Below are 19,174 nucleotides of genomic sequence, written 5' to 3'. Positions count from 1 at the left end.
GGGTCCGTGAGGACTGGAGTTTGGGAAACACTGGTGTACATCGATGGAAAGTAAGCAGGGCAAAAGGTGTAGTTGTACTGATCTTCCCTCATACAGCCATCAGAAAGGTCATCTACACCTTGCTCCCATCATACAACCGTGAGAAAGATCATCTATATTGAGGACTACTATACTGCGATTTCCTCATACACCGATCAGAAAAGTTGTGTATACTGAGCTTCCTTTCATACGCCTGACGGAAAGGTCCCCCTTGCCATGCACCCCTCATATACTTGTTAGGTTGCCAGTACAGAGCTGGCTTCATATACCTACTAGAAAGGTTTTCAACAGCAAGCTCCCCTCATGCATCAGAAAGATGTTCAATACCGTGCTCCCCTCATATTTGTCAGGTCGTCTATACCATGTTCCCCTCATACATCCATCAGAAAGATAGTGTACACAGTTCTCAAAGACCAGTCATTTCTTCTATATAAAACTCCATTCAAACACCCATCAAAAAGGACATCTACAGCAAGATCTTCTCCCACAACCATCAGAAAGATTTTCTATACCAAACTCCAATCATATGCCATCCAAAAGGTCATCTCCACTGAGCTCCCATAATTAGAGATGTGTGAACCCGAACTTAAAAGTTCTGGGTTCGTACTGGACATTTAGTGCCCGGTGCTAAACTCCAAACACATAACTTCTCCCGAATGTCCGATTTAATGTTCGGAGTTTTCGAGGAAGTCTGGGGACGAGAGATTTTTTCCAGATCCAAAGTTCGGGTCTTCATTGTTTTCAATGGGGTTCAGGTGCAGTTTTGGTACCTGAACCGAACTTTGGACTAAAGTTTAGGTCAGGTACCAGAACCCAAACTCCACCGATCCGCTCAGAGCTACCTATAATACACACGTCAGACAAGTCTATACTTGCTCCTTTCATTCACCCAGCAGAAAAGTCATGTATATTGACTCGTACAACAGTCAGCAAGGTCATCTAAACCAAGCCCTGTAATACTCCCGTCAGAAAGGTCGTCTATACCGCACTCTCTTCATACAAGAATCAGGAAGGTGGTATGAGGGCGGACGGTCGGCGACTGGCCGATTGTTTTTCAGAGGTATACACGATAGGTCTGGGTTGTGTAGGTTCCACTCTTACTTCATATTACAAGGAACTCACTGAAAAGGACATCAAATACCTCTAAAAAAAAGAAAGCCACAGGAAAAAGTGTCCTCCATAAGATGCAGCACAGGTGCAAAATACTGGTGAACAAGCACTCGCAGCCCGACCATCTCTGGAGGTGAGCTGAATTTTGTCGTTGCTGATGAATTTATTTTTTGCTTGTCGGCCCAACTGATCTCATGGTATGGATGTCACTAATAATCTATAAGTTGACATGGTGCACTTGACGTATCTGTGTGACCTGTGCCGTGTACTAGCCTCATCTGTGCACTTCTAATATTCGGCAGTAAGTTTCTGGTGTGAAGAAACCCATAGTCTCGTCTCTGCCAGGCGTTGGTATTGCTTGTGAAATAAGTGAGTCCAGTTCTGTTGTGGAGCTGTATGGGGCGGGTCTGGTTGTGTGGTGGAGAGCTGTATGTAATGGGTCCGATTCTGTGGTGGAGAGCTGTACAGGGCGGGTCTGGTTGTGTAGTGGAGAGCTGTACGGGGCGGGTCCGGTTGTGTGGCGGAGCTGTACAGGGCGGGTCCGGTTGGGTGGTGGACAGCTGTACGCGGTGGGTCCCGTTGTGTGATGGTCCGGTTGTGTGGCGGAGCTGTACGGGGCGGGTCCGGTTGTGTAGAGTGTAGCTGTACGGGGCGGGTCCGGTTGTCTGGTGGAGCTGTAAGGGGCGGGTCCGGTTTTGTGGCGGAGCTGTACCTGTCGGGTCCAGTTGTTTGGCGGAGCTATACAGGGCGGGTCCAGTTGTGTGGCGGAGCTGTACGGGGCGGGTCCGGTTTTGGGGCGGGTCCGGTTGTGTGGTGGAGCTGTACCTGTCGGCTCCGGTTGTGTGGCGGAGCTATACAGGGCAGGTCCGGTTGTGTGGCGGAGCTGTATGGGGCGGGTCCAGTTGTGTGGCAGAGTTGCATGGGGCGTGTCTGGTTGCGTGGGTGGAGCTGTATAGGGCGGGTCCAGGTGTGTGGCGGAGTTGTACGGGGCGTATCCGGTTGTCATGGGTGGAGCTGTACCTTGTGGGGTCCGGTTGTGTGGCGGGGTTGTACGGGGCGGGTCCGGTTGTGTGGCGGAGTTGTACGGGGCGGGTCCGGTTGTGTGGCGGAGTTGTATGGGGCGGGTCTGGTTGTGTGGCGGAGTTGTACGGGGCGGGTCCGGTTGTGTGGCGGAGCTGTACCTGGCGGGTCCGGTTGTGTGGCGGAGTTGTATGGGGCGGGTCCGGTTGTGTGGCGGAGCTGTACCTGGCGGGTCCGGTTGTGTGGCGGGGTTGTACGGGGCGGGTCCGGTTGTGTGGCGGAGCTGTACCTGGCGGGTCCGGTTGTGTGGCAGAGTTGTATGGGGCGGGTCCGGTTGTGTGGCGGAGCTGTACCTGGCGGGTCCGGTTGTGTGGCAGAGTTGTATGGGGCGGGTCTGGTTGTGTGGCGGAGTTGTATGGGGCGGGTCCGGTTGTGTGGCGGAGCTGTACCTGGCGGGTCCGGTTGTGTGGCGGGGTTGTACGGGGCGGGTCCGGTTGTGTGGCGGAGCTGTACCTGGCGGGTCCGGTTGTGTGGCGGAGTTGTATGGGGCGGGTCCGGTTGTGTGGCGGGGTTGTACGGGGCGGGTCCGGTTGTGTGGGATGGAGCTGTACCTGGCGGGTCCGGTTGTGTGGCGGAGTTGTACGGGGCGGGTCCGGTTGTGTGGCGGAGTTGTACGGGGCGGGTCCGGTTGTGTGGGATGGAGCTGTACCTGGCGGGTCCGGTTGTGTGGCGGAGTTGTACGGGGCGGGTCCGGTTGTGTGGCGGAGCTGTACGGGGCGGGTCTGGTTGTGTGGCGGAGCTGTACGTGGCGGGTATGGTTGTGCGGCGGAGCTGTACGGGGCGGGTCCGGTTGTGTGGCGGAGTTGTACGGGGCGGGTCCGGTTGTGTGGCGGAGTTGTACGGGGCGGGTCCGGTTGTGTGGGATGGAGCTGTACGGGGCGGGTCTGGTTGTGTGGCGGAGCTGTACGTGGCGGGTATGGTTGTGCGGCGGAGCTGTACGGGGCGGGTCCGGTTGTGTGGCGGAGTTGTACGGGGCGGGTCCGGTTGTGTGGCGGAGTTGTACGGGGCGGGTCCGGTTGTGTGGGATGGAGCTGTACGGGGCGGGTCCGGTTGTGTGGCGGAGCTGTATGTGGCGGGTATGGTTGTGCGGCGGAGTTGTATGTGGCGGGTCCGGTTGTGTGGCGGAGTTGTATGGGGCGGGTCCGGTTGTGTGGCGGAGCTGTACCTGGCGGGTCCGGTTGTGTGGCGGGGTTGTACGGGGCGGGTCCGGTTGTGTGGCGGAGCTGTACCTGGCGGGTCCGGTTGTGTGGCGGAGTTGTATGGGGCGGGTCCGGTTGTGTGGCGGAGCTGTACCTGGCGGGTCCGGTTGTGTGGCAGGGTTGTACGGGGCGGGTCCGGTTGTGTGGCGGAGCTGTACCTGGCGGGTCTGGTTGTGTGGCGGAGTTGTACGGGGCGGGTCCGGTTGTGTGGGATGGAGCTGTACGGGGCGGGTCCGGTTGTGTGGCGGAGCTGTATGTGGCGGGTATGGTTGTGCGGCGGAGCTGTACGGGGTGGTTATGAGTTGGGATCTGACAGGAAAATGTGCCTATAACGTGACATTTTCAAAACAGTGTTAAAACAAAAAACACATAATGAAGCCACATCACTTGGAGCAGAAACTTTTTATAGAATACAATGTTATGAGCTTGCAGGTGTTTCTCGTGGATTTTGGCACAGAAGTTTTGCAGCTTCTGATCTAAAATATTGCCGCACTCACCTGCAGCCTGAGAGCCCGCTGCCCCCGCCCTTATAGTTGTCCCCCCGCGCAGGTATTTGGTTTAGCCCTTGTTTACCCCCGCGCAGGTATTTGGTTTTCTCCCCACCCTTATAATTGGTTGATCCCTAGTGTGAACCATCACTCTGGCATCCATCATGCTTTGCGGCATGTTCGCCGCCGTTTTTCTGAAGACCCTATGTTAGCTCTATGTCCGGGTCATAGGTCACAGCAGCATCACATGACTTCACCTCGTTTTTATTTTTCCTTGCCAGAAACAAAAATGGCGACCGGACAATCGTGAACACCTACAGCATATCTTTTGCCAGTGTGTGCCCCCTAAGTAGCCAGTCAATGTAAAGAAATATCGGTGCACGTGACCTGTGGTAGAGGCGGAGTCATCGGCAGCAATGAAGTAAGCGGTGAAATGACAAAATGTGTCAATTATTCAGCTCAATATACTGTATACCCCTATATACAGCTCTCTGTATACTGTATACCCCTATATACAGCTGTATTATACTGTATACCCCTATATAAATATCTATATACCCCATATATACAGCTCTCAATATACTGTATACCCCTATATAAATATCTCAATATACTGTATGCCACATATATACAGCTGTATTATAGTTTATACCCCTATATACAGCTCTCTATATACTGTATACCCCTATATACAGCTGTATTATAATGAATGTATACCCCTATATAAATCTATATACTGTATACCCCTATATACAGCTGTATCATACTGTCTACCCCTATATACAGCTGTATTATACTGTATACCCCTATATACAGATCTCTATATACTGTATACCCTTATATACAGCTGTATTATACTGTATACCCCTATGTACAGGTCTCTATATACTGTATACCCCTATATACAGCTGTATTATAATGAATGTATACCCCTATATAAATCTATATACTGTATACCCCTATATACAGCTGTATCATACTGTCTACCCCTATATACAGCTGTATTATACTGTATACCCCTATATACAGATCTCTATATACTGTATACCCTTATATACAGCTGTATTATACTGTATACCCCTATGTACAGGTCTCTATATACTGTATACCCCTATATACAGCTGTATTATAATGAATGTATACCCCTATATAAATCTATATACTGTATACCCCTATATACAGCTGTATTATACTGTCTACCCCTATATACAGATCTCTATATACTGTATACCCTTATATACAGCTGTATTATACTGTATACCCCTATGTACAGGTCTCTATATACTGTATACCCCTATATACAGCTGTATTATAATGAATGTATACCCCTATATAAATCTATATACTGTATACCCCTATATACAGCTGTATTATACTGTCTACCCCTATATACAGATCTCTATATACTGTATACCCTTATATACAGCTGTATTATACTGTATACCCCTATGTACAGGTCTCTATATACTGTATACCCCTATGTACAGCTGTATTATATTGTATATCCCTATATAAATCTCTATATACCCCATATATAAATCTATATATACTGTATACCCCATATATACAGCTCTCTATATACTGTATAACCCTATATACAGTTGTATTACACTATGTACCCCTATATACAGCTCTCTATATACTGTATACCCCTATATATAGCTGTATTATACTGTCTACCCCTATATACAGCTGTATTATACTGTATACCCCTATATACAGATCTCTATATACTGTATACCCTTATATACAGCTGTATTATACTGTATACCCCTATGTACAGGTCTCTATATACTGTATACCCCTATGTACAGCTGTATTATACTATATACCCCATATATAAATCTCTATATATACTGTATACCCCATATATACAGCTCTCTATATACTGTATAACCCTATATACAGTTGTATTACACTATGTACCCCTATATACAGCTCTCTATATACTGTATACCCCTATATACAGCTGTATTATACTGTATAACCCTATACAGATCTCTGTATACCCCTATATACAGCTGTATTATACTGTATACCCCTATGTACAGCTCTCTATATACTGTATACCCCTATATATAGCTGTATTATACTGTATATCCCTATATACAGGTCTCTATATACTGTATACCCCTATATACAGCTGTATTATACTGTATACCCCTATATAAATCTCTATATACCCCATATATACAGCTCTCTATATACTGTATACCCCTATATACAGCTCTCTATATACTTTATAACCCTATATACAGTTGTATTATACTATGTACCCCTATATTCAGCTGTCTATATACTGTATACCTCTATATACAGGTCTCTATATACTGTATACCCCTATATACAGCTGTATTATACTGTATACCTCTATGTACAGCTCTCTATATACTGTATACCCCTATATACAGTGGGGCAAAAAAGTATTTAGTCAGTCAGCAATAGTGCAAGTTCCACCACTTAAAAAGATGAGAGGCGTCTGTAATTTACATCATAGGTAGACCTCAACTATGGGAGACAAACTGAGAAAAAAAAATCCAGAAAATCACATTGTCTGTTTTTTTATCATTTTATTTGCATATTATGGTGGAAAATAAGTATTTGGTCAGAAACAAAATTTCATCTCAATACTTTGTAATATATCCTTTGTTGGCAATGACAGAGGTCAAACGTTTTCTGTAAGTCTTCACAAGGTTGCCACACACTGTTGTTGGTATGTTGGCCCATTCCTCCATGCAGATCTCCTCTAGAGCAGTGATGTTTTTGGCTTTTCGCTTGGCAACACGGACTTTCAACTCCCTCCAAAGGTTTTCTATAGGGTTGAGATCTGGAGACTGGCTAGGCCACTCCAGGACCTTGAAATGCTTCTTACAAAGCCACTCCTTCGTTGCCCTGGCGGTGTGCTTTGGATCATTGTCATGTTGAAAGACCCAGCCACATTTCATCTTCAATGCCCTTGCTGATGGAAGGAGGTTTGCACTCAAAATCTCACGATACATGGCCCCATTCATTCTTTCATGTACCCGGATCAGTCGTCCTGGCCCCTTTGCAGAGAAACAGCCCCAAAGCATGATGTTTCCACCACCATGCTTTACAGTAGGTATGGTGTTTGATGGATGCAACTCAGTATTCTTTTTCCTCCAAACACGACAAGTTGTGTTTCTACCAAACAGTTCCAGTTTGGTTTCATCAGACCATAGGACATTCTCCCAAAACTCCTCTGGATCATCCAAATGCTCTCTAGCAAACTTCAGACGGGCCCGGACATGTACTGGCTTAAGCAGTGGGACACGTCTGGCACTGCAGGATCTGAGTCCATGGTGGCGTAGTGTGTTACTTATGGTAGGCCTTGTTACATTGGTCCCAGCTCTCTGCAGTTCATTCACTAGGTCCCCCCGCGTGGTTCTGGGATTTTTGCTCACCGTTCTTGTGATCATTCTGACCCCACGGGGTGGGATTTTGCGTGGAGCCCCAGATCGAGGGAGATTATCAGTGGTCTTGAATGTCTTCCATTTTCTAATTATTGCTCCCACTGTTGATTTCTTCACTCCAAGCTGGTTGGCTATTGCAGATTCAGTCTTCCCAGCCTGGTGCAGGGCTACAATTTTGTTTCTGGTGTCCTTTGACAGCTCTTTGGTCTTCACCATAGTGGAGTTTGGAGTCAGACTGTTTGAGGGTGTGCACATGTGTCTTTTTATACTGATAACAAGTTTAAACAGGTGCCATTACTACAGGTAATGAGTGGAGGAAAGAGGAGACTCTTAAAGAAGAAGTTACAGGTCTGTAGGAGCCAGAAATCTTGATTGTTTGTTTCTGACCAAATACTTATTTTCTACCATAATATGCAAATAAAATGATAAAAAAACAGACAATGTGATTTTCTGGATTTTTTTGTCTGTTTGTCTCCCATAGTTGAGGTCTACCTATGATGTAAATTACAGACGCCTCTCATCTTTTTAAGTGGTGGAACTTGCACTATTGCTGACTGACTAAATACTTTTTTGCCCCACTGTATAGCTGTATTATACTGTATATCCCTATATACAGGTCTCTATGTACTGTATACCCCTATATACAGCTCTCTATATACTGTATAACCCTATATAGAGTTGTATTATACTGTATACACCTATATACAGCTCTCTATATACTGTATACTTCTATACACCGCTGTATATACAGTTTTGCTCATAAGTTTACATACCCCGGCACAGTTTTTGCTTTCTTGGCCTTTTTCAGAGAATATGATTGATAACAGCAAAACTTTTCCTCCACTCGTGGTTAGTGGTTGGGTGAAGCCATTTATTGTCATCTACTGTGTTTTCTCTTTTTAAATCATAATGACATCCCAAAACATCCAAATGACCTTGATTAAAAGTTCTCATACCCTGATGATTTTGGCCTGATAACATCAGGGGCTCTGTAAAAACAAAACCACGGTTAGGTAGAACAACAAAAATTTCATCCACAACTGCCAGGAAAATAGTTTGGGATGCAAAGATAAACCCACAAATAACATCAGCTGAAATACAGGACTCTCTGAAAACTAGCGGTGTGGGTGTTTCAAGATGCACAATAAGGAGGCACTTGGGCTGCATGGTTGAATCGCCAGAAGAAAGCCATTACTGTGCAAATGCCACAAAGTATGTCACCTACAATATGCAAAACAGCACAGAGACAAGCCTCAAAACCTCTGGAACAAGGTAATTTGGAGTGATGAGACCAAAATGGAATTTTTGGGCCAAAACCATAAACGTTACATTTGGAGAGAGGTCAACAAGGCCTATGATGAAAGGAACACCATTCCTACTGTAAAGCATGGAGGTGGATCGCAGATGTTTTGGGGATGTGTGAGCTACAAAGGCACGGGAAACTTGGTCAAAGTTGAAGGAAAGTTGAATGCAGCACATTATCAGCAAATACTGAAGGCAAATTTGCACTCATCAGCCCGGAAGCTGCACATGGGACGTACTTGGACGTTCCGACATGACAACAATCCAAAACACAAGGGCAAGTCAACCTGTCATTGGCTGCAGCAGAACAAAGTGAAGGTCCTGGAGTGGCCATCTCAGTCTCCTGACCTCAATATCATTGAGCCACTCTGGGGAGATCTCAAGCGCGCAGTTCATGCTAGACAGCCCAGGAATTTACAGGAACTGGAGGCTTTTTGCCAAGAAGAGTGGGCAGCTTTACCATCTGAGAAAATAAAGAACCTCATCCACAACTACCACAAAAGACTTCAAGTTGTCATTGGTGTTAGAGGGGGCAATACACGGTATTAAGAAATGCGGTATGTGAACTTTTGATCAGGGTCATTTGGATGTTTTGGGTTGTCATTATGATTTAAAAAGAGAAAACACAGTAGTCTGACAATAAATGGCTTCACCTGACCACTAACCATGAGTGGGGAAAAAGCTTTGGCGTTATCATTCATATTCTTGGAAAAAAAAAGCCAAGAAAGCAACAATTCTACCTGGGTATGTAAACTTTTGAGCACAACTGTATATACTGTATACCACTATATACAGCTGCATACACTGTAGTAATGTGCTTTGTGCCCTCTTCCAGGCTGAATATTGAGGGGCTGCTGGTGCACTTCCCCTATGAGTACATCTATCCGGAGCAGTACTCCTATATGCTGGAGCTGAAGAGGACCCTTGATGCCAAGGTGATGCGGGGGAGGGGTGTTCTTGGTGGCAGAGATCGCAGGTAGTGATGATGATGATGGTGGCATTACTGACATGTGTAGTGATGACGATGATTTGCATCTCTTTTGTTTTTCTTCCGTTTTTTTCCTTTTATTCTCCTTTATCGTTCATTGAGAGTTTAGATTATGAGCAGCTCTGGGGATAATGATGATTTCTGTGCGGAGCTGCCGAGTAAATATATAATAAATAACGGCTGATCCAGGATCATGTGATGGGGGCACACACTTATCCTGTGTTTTTCCTGCAGGGTCATGGGGTCCTGGAGATGCCATCGGGGACTGGCAAGACGGTGTCACTGCTGTCACTGATTGTGGCCTATCAAAGAGTTAGTGTCTGTATTGTACTCTGCGTGTGTGATAGGTACCGGGCCCTCCTCGTCCCTCTGTGTGTATGATAGGTAATGGGCCCTCCTCATCTCTCTGTGTTTATAATAGGTACTGGGCCCTCCTCATCTCTCTGAATGCACTATATACTGAGCACATCATAGGTACTGGGCCCTCTTTGTCCCTCTGCGTGTATGATATGTACCGGGCCCTCCTCGTCCCTCTGTGGTCACTGTATACTGAGTGTATGATAGATATTGGTCCTTTCCTCATCCTTCTGTACGCACCTTATACTGACTGCATGATGGGTACTGGGCCCTCTTCATCCCTCTGTGTGCACTGTATACTGTGTGTATGATAGATATTGGTCCTTTCCTCATCCTTCTGTACGCACCTTATACTGACTGCATGATGGGTACTGGGCCCTCCTCATCCCTCTGTGTGCACTGTATACTGTGTGTGTGATAGATATTAGTCCTTTCCTCATCCTTCTGTACGCACCTTATACTGACTGCATGATGGGTACTGGGCCCTCTTCATCCCTCTGTGTGCACTGTATACTGTGTGTATGATAGATATTGGTCCTTTCCTCATCCTTATGTACGCACCTTATACTGACTGCATGATGGGTACTGGGCCCTCCTCATCCCTCTGTGTGCACTGTATACTGTGTGTGTGATAGATATTAGTCCTTTCCTCATCCTTCTGTACGCACCTTATACTAACTGCATGATGGGTACTGGGCCCTCCTCATCCCTCTGTGGTCACTGTATACTGAGTGTATGATAGATATTGGTCCTTTCCTCATCCTTCTGTATGCATCTTATAATGAGTGCATGATGGGTACCGGGCCCTCCTCATCCTTCTGTAACAAGGATGGGGCCCTTGTTTTTGCCTGTTTTCTTAATATCTGATTTTATTTTCCAGACGTATCCTTTGGAAGTGACCAAGCTGGTCTACTGCTCACGGACCGTCCCAGAGATTGAGAAGGTGAGGTCCGGCGGTGGCCGTCATGCCTGGGCAATGTTGGTCGTCTCACTCATGACATGGTCACCACTTGCAGGTGGTGGAGGAGCTCCGGAAGCTGACGGACTACATACAGGCCCAGACAGGGGAGAAGCTGAATTTCTTGGCTTTGGCTCTGAGCTCCAGACGTAATTTGTGTGTGAACCCGGAGGTGGGTGTTCGCTCCTGGTGCTTCCGGCCGCTCTCTCCTCGTTATTCCCGTTTCTTCTCTTTATAGGTCAGCGCTCTCCGGTTTGGCAAAGAGATTGATGGTCGTTGCCACAGCCTCACGGCTTCCTTTGTGAGGGCACAGAAGCAGCGAGACCCCAACGTCCCCTCCTGCCGCTTCTATGAGGTAATGTAGAGGTTGGATGAGGCCGGGGTTTGGGTTGGCTGGAGCTGAAGTCTTGGCTCTTGCTCAGGACGTTTACTCTTCCTTGTGCGCAGGAGTTTGATGCGATTGGCAGGGAGTCTCCACTTCCCCCCGGGATTTACAATCTTGATGACCTCCGGACTCTGGGGAGGCAGCGGGGGTGGTGTCCATACTACCTGGCCCGCCATGCTGTGAGTATGTGGCTCTGGGGGTCCCGTACAGCCCCTCCGGGCCGCTGCTTATCCTGCCTGTCTTCCCTCAGCTGTCTCAGTGCAATGTCATCGTGTACAGTTATCATTACCTTCTGGATCCCAAAATCGCCGATCAGGTGTCCCGGGAGCTGGCCAAGAAATCTGTGGTTGTTTTTGATGAGGCTCATAACATTGGTGAGTTGGATCTTCTTGTTTATCCCCCTCATTGTGATTCTCACTAAACCTTCCTGTCTCCTCCGTAGATAATGTCTGCATCGACTCCATGAGCGTCACCATCACACGCCGGACCCTGGAGCGCTGCCAGAACAACATCGACACCCTGAACACTGCCATCCAAAAGTGAGCGATCGGGTCACAATGCAAGCCGTGAGGGGAGTAAATGGGAAAGTGGGTGAGGTGGGCGGTCATAGTGGGGAGAACGAGGCAACGGAGGAGGGTAATGGGGGATCACTGAGGGGTCTCTCTGAGTCTCAGATTTACTTTTAGGATTAAAGAAACTGATGAGCAGAAACTGAAACAAGAATACGCCCGGTTGGTGGAGGGTCTGCGCGAGGCCACGGTCGCCCGTGAGACGGATGTTTATCTGTCGAATCCTGTACTGCCGGATGAGATCCTGCAAGGTGAGACGGGTGGGGGTGACTATATACCCCTGTATACGGTGGTATGCATGGTGGTGCGGGGTCCACACTTCCTGCAGATCTATATTTTCAATGTGAGGTCACCCTCATTTCTCTGGCAGAGGCCGTCCCCGGTTGTATCCGCAATGCCCTGCACTTCCTGGGCTTCCTGCGGCGTCTAATTGGCTATGTCAAGTCTCGTCTGCGTTCGGGACATGTGACCCAGGAGGGGCCGGCCGCCTTCCTGCGTGACCTTTATGAGAAAGTCTGCATTGAACGGAAACCGATGAGGTGAGTAGGTCTGTTGTGTCATGATGTTTGAGATCGGACATCAGGCCGTTCCTCTGTCCCTGACCCTCTGCTGCACGTTTCCTCCCACGTTACTGCATCCTCCCGCGTGTTCCCCCGTCCTCCCGCGTGTTCCCCCGTCCTCCCGCGTGTTCCCCTGTCCTCCCGCGTGTTCCCCTGTCCTCCCGCGTGTTCCCCTGTCCTCCCGCGTGTTCCCCTGTCCTCCCGCGTGTTCCCCTGTCCTCCCGCGTGTTCCCCTGTCCTCCCGCGTGTTCCCCCGTCCCCCCACGTGTTCGCGTGTCCCCCCACGTGTTTTTGTGTCCTCCCAAGTGTCTCCGCATCCTCGTTCCCACAATCGCCTGTCTCTGATGCTGTAGGTTCTGCGCGGAGCGGCTGCGCTCTCTCACACGGACGCTGGAGATTGCAGACATCACGGACCTGTCTCCTCTCACCCTCATCACTAACTTTGCCACACTCGTCAGCACGTACACCAAGGGTGAGAGTCCTGGTTCCAGTCCATCCCCCAATATTTGCCTCGTCCGTGCCCCTCTCACTTGGACCTTTGTCCCCCCAGGTTTTATGATCATCATTGAGCCATTTGAAGACCGGACGCCAACTATCAGTAACCCCGTGTTACACTTCAGGTGACCCCCGCCTGTTGCCTCCTATTACCGGTCATCTGACGGGGGGTGTACAGTTGTCACGACTCGGGGGCACCAGTGGGCTGTGGTGGGGTATTGTATGTCTTCTGGCTGCTCCTCTTCCCTGATCCTTGGGTCTGAGCTTCCTCTCCCGGCCCCCTGTACGGCCTGGAGCCTCCGTGGTCTCGTCACACTGTGGGTGATATCTCACAAGTTCCATCTTTTCGCCCACAGCTGCCTGGACTCATCGCTCGCTATAAAGCCGGTGTTCCAGAGGTTTCAGTCGGTCATCATCACATCCGGGGTACGAGGCGCTCAGCTTTCTCGCTCTGCTCCGCACCCCAGCATATGCGCGTGGCCTCACCCCTAACTCCTGTCTCCCCCAGACTCTCTCCCCACTGGACATCTACCCTAAAATCCTGGACTTCCGGCCTGTAACCATGGCAACGTTCACTATGACACTGGCCCGGGTCTGCCTGTGTCCGATGGTAAGAAGTGCGTCATGTGGTCAGATGATGGGGCCCCGCCAGGAAGGGCGGTAACCATGGCCATGATAGTGGAAACCTCTGTGCCATCTCCGCAGGTTGTCGCCCGAGGAAACGACCAAGTTGCCATGAGCTCCAAGTTTGAGACGAGGGAAGATCTGGGTAAGAGATCGTGTCCTGTATCTCCATGGTTCTCTCTGCGCCACGTGACTGACCTCTGACCCCACAGCCGTCATGCGGAATTATGGGAACCTTCTCCTGGAGATGTCCGCTGTGGTCCCTGATGGGATAGTGGGATTTTTCACCAGTTACCAGTATATGGAGAACATTGTGGCCTCATGGTATGAGCAGGTAGGTGCCTTCTAATGTGAGGGGTCAGGAGACGCGCCTCGTGGCAGTGGCAACACCCCCGTGGTCAGCGAAGACCTCTCACCATTATCGCCATCCACCGTGTCCCACTAGGGAATCCTGGAGAACATCCAGAGGAACAAGCTGATCTTCATAGAAACCCAGGATGGGGCTGAAACCAGTGTGGCCCTGGAGAAGTATCAGGAGGTGAGGCCGGGGCTGGGACAGGGCCCAACGCTCCAAAGGAGACTGACTTCTCACCTTCATTTATAATTCCAGGCCTGTGAGAACGGACGGGGAGCCATCTTACTGTCTGTCGCTCGGGGAAAAGTGTCTGAAGGAATTGATTTTGGTGAGTGGTAGATGGGTGTCATGTGATCAGTACCTCCGTATTACGTCGCATGACCAAGGCCCTCCATATTATGTCATGTGACTGGGGGGCCTCCATATTACGTGACATTACCGGGGGGACTTCTATATTACGTCACGTAACCAGGGGCCTCCGTATTACGTCACATGACCAGGACCCTCCATATTACATCATGTGACTGGGGGGCCTCCATATGATGTCATGTGACCTGTGACCTCCATATTACATCACATGAGCGTGAGCCCCGTAATATGTCACGTGGCCTGGGAGACCCCGTATTACGTCACGTGTTCAGGTTCCTCCTTATTACGTCACATGACTGACGGCCTTTGTGATACGTCATGTGACTGAGGCCTTCTTATTATGTCTCCTGATCAGTCTGTATTACATCCTGGTGACCCTGTGTCTGCTCCTCCCCAACAGTCCACCATTATGGCCGAGCTGTGATCATGTTCGGGGTCCCGTACGTGTACACCCAGAGCCGGATCCTGAAGGTGCGTGCTCGGACCCTGCGGCTGATGGCGCCTCCTCTCGCAGTGTAACGTCTCCTCTCCTCCTCCAGGCTCGTCTCCAGTTCCTACGAGACCAGTTCCACCTGCGGGAGAATGATTTCCTGACGTTCGATGCGATGAGACACGCGGCGCAGTGCGTCGGCCGAGCGATCCGCGGGAAGACTGACTACGGGATCATGCTGTTTGCTGATAAGGTGATGTGATCCCTCCCTGCTGGTGACTGATCCGCTACATGTGATATAGGTGCTGACAAGACAGGCTCCGCCCTGGTGTACATGTGATATAGCTGCTGACAGGACAGGCTTCGCCCTGGTGTACATGTGATATAGCTGCTGACAGGACAGGCTGCGCCCTGGTGTACATGTGATATAGCTGCTGACAGGACAGGCTCCGCCCTGGTGTACATGTGATATAGCTGCTGACAGGACAGGCTCCGCCCTGGTGTACATGTGATATAGCTGCTGACAGGACAGGCTCCGCCCTGGTGTACATGTGACGATCTGTGTCTCCCTCACAGAGGTATGCACGCTCCGATAAGAAGGGAAAGCTTCCGCTGTGGATTCAGGAACATCTGACAGACGCCAACCTGAACCTGACGGTGGACGAGTGCATTCATCTCTCCCGACACTTCCTGAGGGAAATGGCGCAACCATTCCGCAGGGCAAGTTCGTTTTCCTGCAGCTCCTCCTAAATCGCAGCCATCAGCTGAGAACTGATCACATGATGTTTGGCCTCGTATGTCTTATTAATGGCCGGGCGGAGAGAAGTCCTGTCCCCAGACAGCCCACAGTGACCCGGTCTTCAGGACTCAGCCAGACTCCTCTTCTCATGTCCCATGTCCTCTGCTCATGTCCTCTATGTTCATGTCTCCTTTGTCTCTGCTCATGTTCTCTGTCTCTTCTCATGTCTCCTCTGTGTCCTCTGCTCATGTCCCGTGTCCTCTGCTCATGTCCCTTGTCCTCTGCCTCTGCTCATGTCCTCTGTTTCTGCACGTCTCCTTTGTCTCTGCTCATGTTCTCTGCCATCTGCTCATGTCCCGTGTCCTCTGCTCGTGTCCCGTGTCCTCTGTTCATGTCCCGTGTCCTCTGCTCATGCCCTGTGTCCTCTGCTCATGTCCCGTGTCCTCTGTTCATGTCCCGTGTCCTCTGCTCATGTCCCGTGTCCTCTGCTCATGACCCGTGTCCTCTGCTCATGACCCGTGTCCTCTGCTCGTGTCCCGTGTCCTCTGCTCGTGTCCTGTGTCCTCTGCTCCTGACACGTGTCCTCTGCTCGTGTCCCGAGTCCTATGTCACCTGCCTCTGCTCATGTCCTCTTTCTGTTCATGTCTCCTCTGTCTCTTCTCATGTCCTCTACCATCTGCTCATGTTCTCTGTCTCTGCTTTTGTTCTCTGCCTCTGCTGATGTCCTCTGTTTCTGTTCATGTCTCCTCTGTCTCTTCTCATGTCCTCTGCCATCTGCTCATGTTCTCTGTCTCTGCTGATTTTCTCTGTTTTTGCTCATGTCTCCTCTGTCTCTGCTCATGTTCTGTCTCTGTTCATGTCTCCTCTGTCTCTGCTCATGTTCCGTGTCCTCTTTCTGCTCATGTCTCCTTTGTCTTTGCTCATGTCCTCTGCCACCTGCTCATGTCCTCTGCCACCTGCTCATGTCCTCCGACACCTGCTCATGTCTTCCGTTCATGTCTCCTCTGTCTCTGCTCGTGTCCTCTGCCCTCTGCTCATGTTCTCTGTCTCTTCTGTAGGAGGACCAGCTCGGCTTGTCTCTGTTGACGCTGGAGCAGCTGCAGTCTGAGGACATGCTGCAGAAGATCCAGGAGATCGCTCATCAGGTGTGACCTCCGCAGACGTGACCTGGATGTGAGGGTCCTCGGCTGCCAGCCCTCAGGTTGTCCTCCAGTCCTGACTTGTGTCCAGGATGTGACCTGTGGGCAATGGTCTCTGTGGGGGTCTCTGTATAGGTTTTTACATATAGAATAAATTACTACATTTCGCACCGGTGCTGCACGTATCATTACTGGGAAGCTTATGATTGGTGCAATCTGTGTGTGACCGATCGTGTCCGACCCCAGGAGTGAAGACGTCACCACCGATCCCACCCCGTCCCTCTGTCACTCTACATTTTTCTATCTCTCTGACCCCGTGATATGTTCGGATGTATTTATTATTGATCCCTTCTGCACTCAGTGCACTATTACTAAAATTCTGATTAGTGCGGCACTATTACTGACACTTCCTATTAGTGCAGCACTATGACTGACCCTTCTCATTAGTTCGGTACTATTACCAACACTTCTCATTAGTGTGGCACTATTACTGACACTTCTCATTAGAGCAGCGCTATTACTGACCCTTCTCATTAGAGCAGCACTGTTACTGACCCTTCTCATTAGAGCAGCGCTATTGCTGACTCTTATTAATGCAGCACTATTACTGACTCTTCTCATTAGTGCGGCACTATTACCAACACTTCTCATTAGTGCGGCACTATTACCAACACTTCTCATTAGTGTGGCACTATTACTGACTCTTCTCATTAGTGCAGCACTATTACCAACACTACTCATTAGTGCAGCACTATTACTGACTCTTCTCAGTGCAGCACTATTACTGACTGTTCTCATTAGTATGGCACTAATACCGACACTTCTCATTAGTGCGGCACTATTACTGACTCTTCTCATTAGTGCAGCACTATTACTGACCCTTCTCATTAGTGCGGCACTGTTACTGACTCTTCTCATTAGTGTGGCACTATTACTGACTCATTAGTGCGGCACTATTACTGACTTCTCATTATTGCAGCACTGTTACTGACTCCTCATTAGTGCAGCACTATTACTGACTCATTAGTGCGGCACTATTACTGACTTCTCATTAGTGCGGCACTATTACTGACTCGATAGTGCGGCACTATTACTGACTTCTCATTAGTGCAGCACTGTTACTGACTCTTCTCATTAGTGCGGCACCATTACTGACTCTTCTCATTAGTGCAGCACTATTACTGACTCTTCTCATTAGTGCGGCACCATTACTGACTCTTCTCAGTAGTGCGGCACCATTGCTGACTCTTCTCAGTAGTGCAGCACTGTTACTGACTCTTCTCATTAGTGCGGCACCATTACTGACTCTTCTCATTAGTGTGGCACCATTGCTGACTCTTCTCAGTAGTGCAGCACTGTTACTGACTCTTTTCATTAGTGCAGCACTATTACTGACTCTTCTCATTAGTGTGGCACTGTTACTAACTCTTCTCATTAGTGCAGCACTATTACTGACTCATTAGTGCGGCACTATTACTGACTTCTCATTAGTGCGGCACTATCACTGACTCTTCTCATTAGTGCGGCACTATTACTGACTTTTCTCTCATTAGTGCAGCTCTATTACTGACTTCCATTTAGTGCTACACTTCTTAATACTGTGACGCCTCTCACTAGTGCAGCACTTTTCTTCCTTTTGGAGAAAGCAGTGGTTCATGGGGTTGCAATGTCCAATAGGTGGCAGTAGAGAGCCGCGTCCTCCTCCTTCCTACGATCCGCACCCCCAATAGTCCAGCGATCGTCACTTATCCGACGCTTCTCATTACTCCAAGGTTTCATTGTTGCTAAGATGTTTATTAGCGGCGGACTTCTTACTGCGGTGACTTCTGATCATCGACTCCTCTCACTGGTGCTAGTTTCTAATTGCACTACGCTTCTCCAGTGTGTGACACTTCTCACCAGTGCCACGCTGGTCATTACTGGAATGCTTCTCATTGCTGTCCATCAGCGTGACACTTGTTACTAACAATTCCAATTAGTGCCTGCCTTTTCAGTATTGGGATGTTTTTCACCTTTGTGACTCTTACTTGTTAATGCGACTATCCACTTGTCATCAGCGTGACATTATGGCCCATCAGCTCGATAACATCAAGAGTGACACAGGGATGAACATCAAGCAACTGAAAGAAGCCATGGAAAACACAGAAGCAAATGGTACGGTAAATGGCATAAAGTGTGTACAAGGGTCAGACATGACTGAATGGAAAGAATCGGAGTCAATTTAGAGGCACCGATTCTGGAAGCAAGTTCTGGACAGAAAGTCTCCTTCCCCTTCTGGCAGCTGTGGGATCTAGAGTACTGAAGATATATTAGAAGGCAGCCATTTAGAAAGATATTTCTAAATGCTGTCCAGTCAACGGAGGTCAAGATGTGTTACCCTAAACACTGAGCAGGTGGAGGTGAACTGAGCATGTGGGTCCTCTAACACTTGGCTCTTTAGGAAGACATGTCTGAGCTTGCGTGACCCCAGCACTTGGCTCAGAATAAAGGGAACCTGTCACCCCCAAAATGGCTGGTGAGGTAAGCTCACCATCATCAGGGGCTTATCTACAGCATT

At 49.0% G+C, this 19,174-nt stretch overlaps 1 protein-coding gene across 2 annotated transcripts; it reads left to right on the top strand.

Moving 5' to 3' along the window:
* The first annotated feature begins 4,197 nt into the window (after positions 1-4,197).
* Positions 4,198-16,792, top strand: ERCC2 (ERCC excision repair 2, TFIIH core complex helicase subunit). 2 transcript variants are annotated; one of them, XM_077286373.1, is made up of 23 exons: positions 4,198-4,337; positions 9,485-9,584; positions 9,872-9,949; positions 10,875-10,937; positions 11,011-11,124; positions 11,191-11,307; positions 11,400-11,516; positions 11,588-11,711; positions 11,780-11,876; positions 12,024-12,157; positions 12,277-12,445; positions 12,820-12,938; positions 13,017-13,086; positions 13,318-13,387; positions 13,470-13,571; positions 13,667-13,730; positions 13,798-13,919; positions 14,031-14,123; positions 14,196-14,268; positions 14,710-14,780; positions 14,849-14,992; positions 15,316-15,459; positions 16,537-16,792. In XM_077286373.1, the coding sequence occupies exons 1-23, from the start codon at positions 4,333-4,335 to the stop codon at positions 16,627-16,629; spliced, it is 2,283 nt and encodes a 760-aa protein (XP_077142488.1). In that variant the 5' UTR covers positions 4,198-4,332; the 3' UTR covers positions 16,630-16,792. The 2 variants fall into 2 exon arrangements, with proteins under 2 accessions (XP_077142488.1, XP_077142489.1); XM_077286374.1 differs by lacking the exons at positions 12,820-12,938; positions 13,017-13,086 and having other exon boundaries at positions 16,537-16,791.
* Positions 16,793-19,174: the final 2,382 nt, after the last annotated feature.

The sequence above is a fragment of the Ranitomeya variabilis genome, chromosome 2 (genome assembly GCF_051348905.1).
Source record: "Ranitomeya variabilis isolate aRanVar5 chromosome 2, aRanVar5.hap1, whole genome shotgun sequence".
NCBI classification, from domain to species: domain Eukaryota; kingdom Metazoa; phylum Chordata; class Amphibia; order Anura; family Dendrobatidae; genus Ranitomeya; species Ranitomeya variabilis.
Note: the sequence above shows the minus strand (reverse complement) of the source record. Positions and strands in the feature narration are given on the sequence as shown.

Coding starts and splice junctions, on each gene's coding strand:
- ERCC2 (XM_077286373.1), top strand. Junction 13,572..13,666: donor GGGTCTGCCTGTGTCCGATG/GTAAGAAGTGCG, acceptor CCATCTCCGCAG/GTTGTCGCCCGAGGAAACGA. Junction 13,920..14,030: donor TGGCCTCATGGTATGAGCAG/GTAGGTGCCTTC, acceptor GTGTCCCACTAG/GGAATCCTGGAGAACATCCA.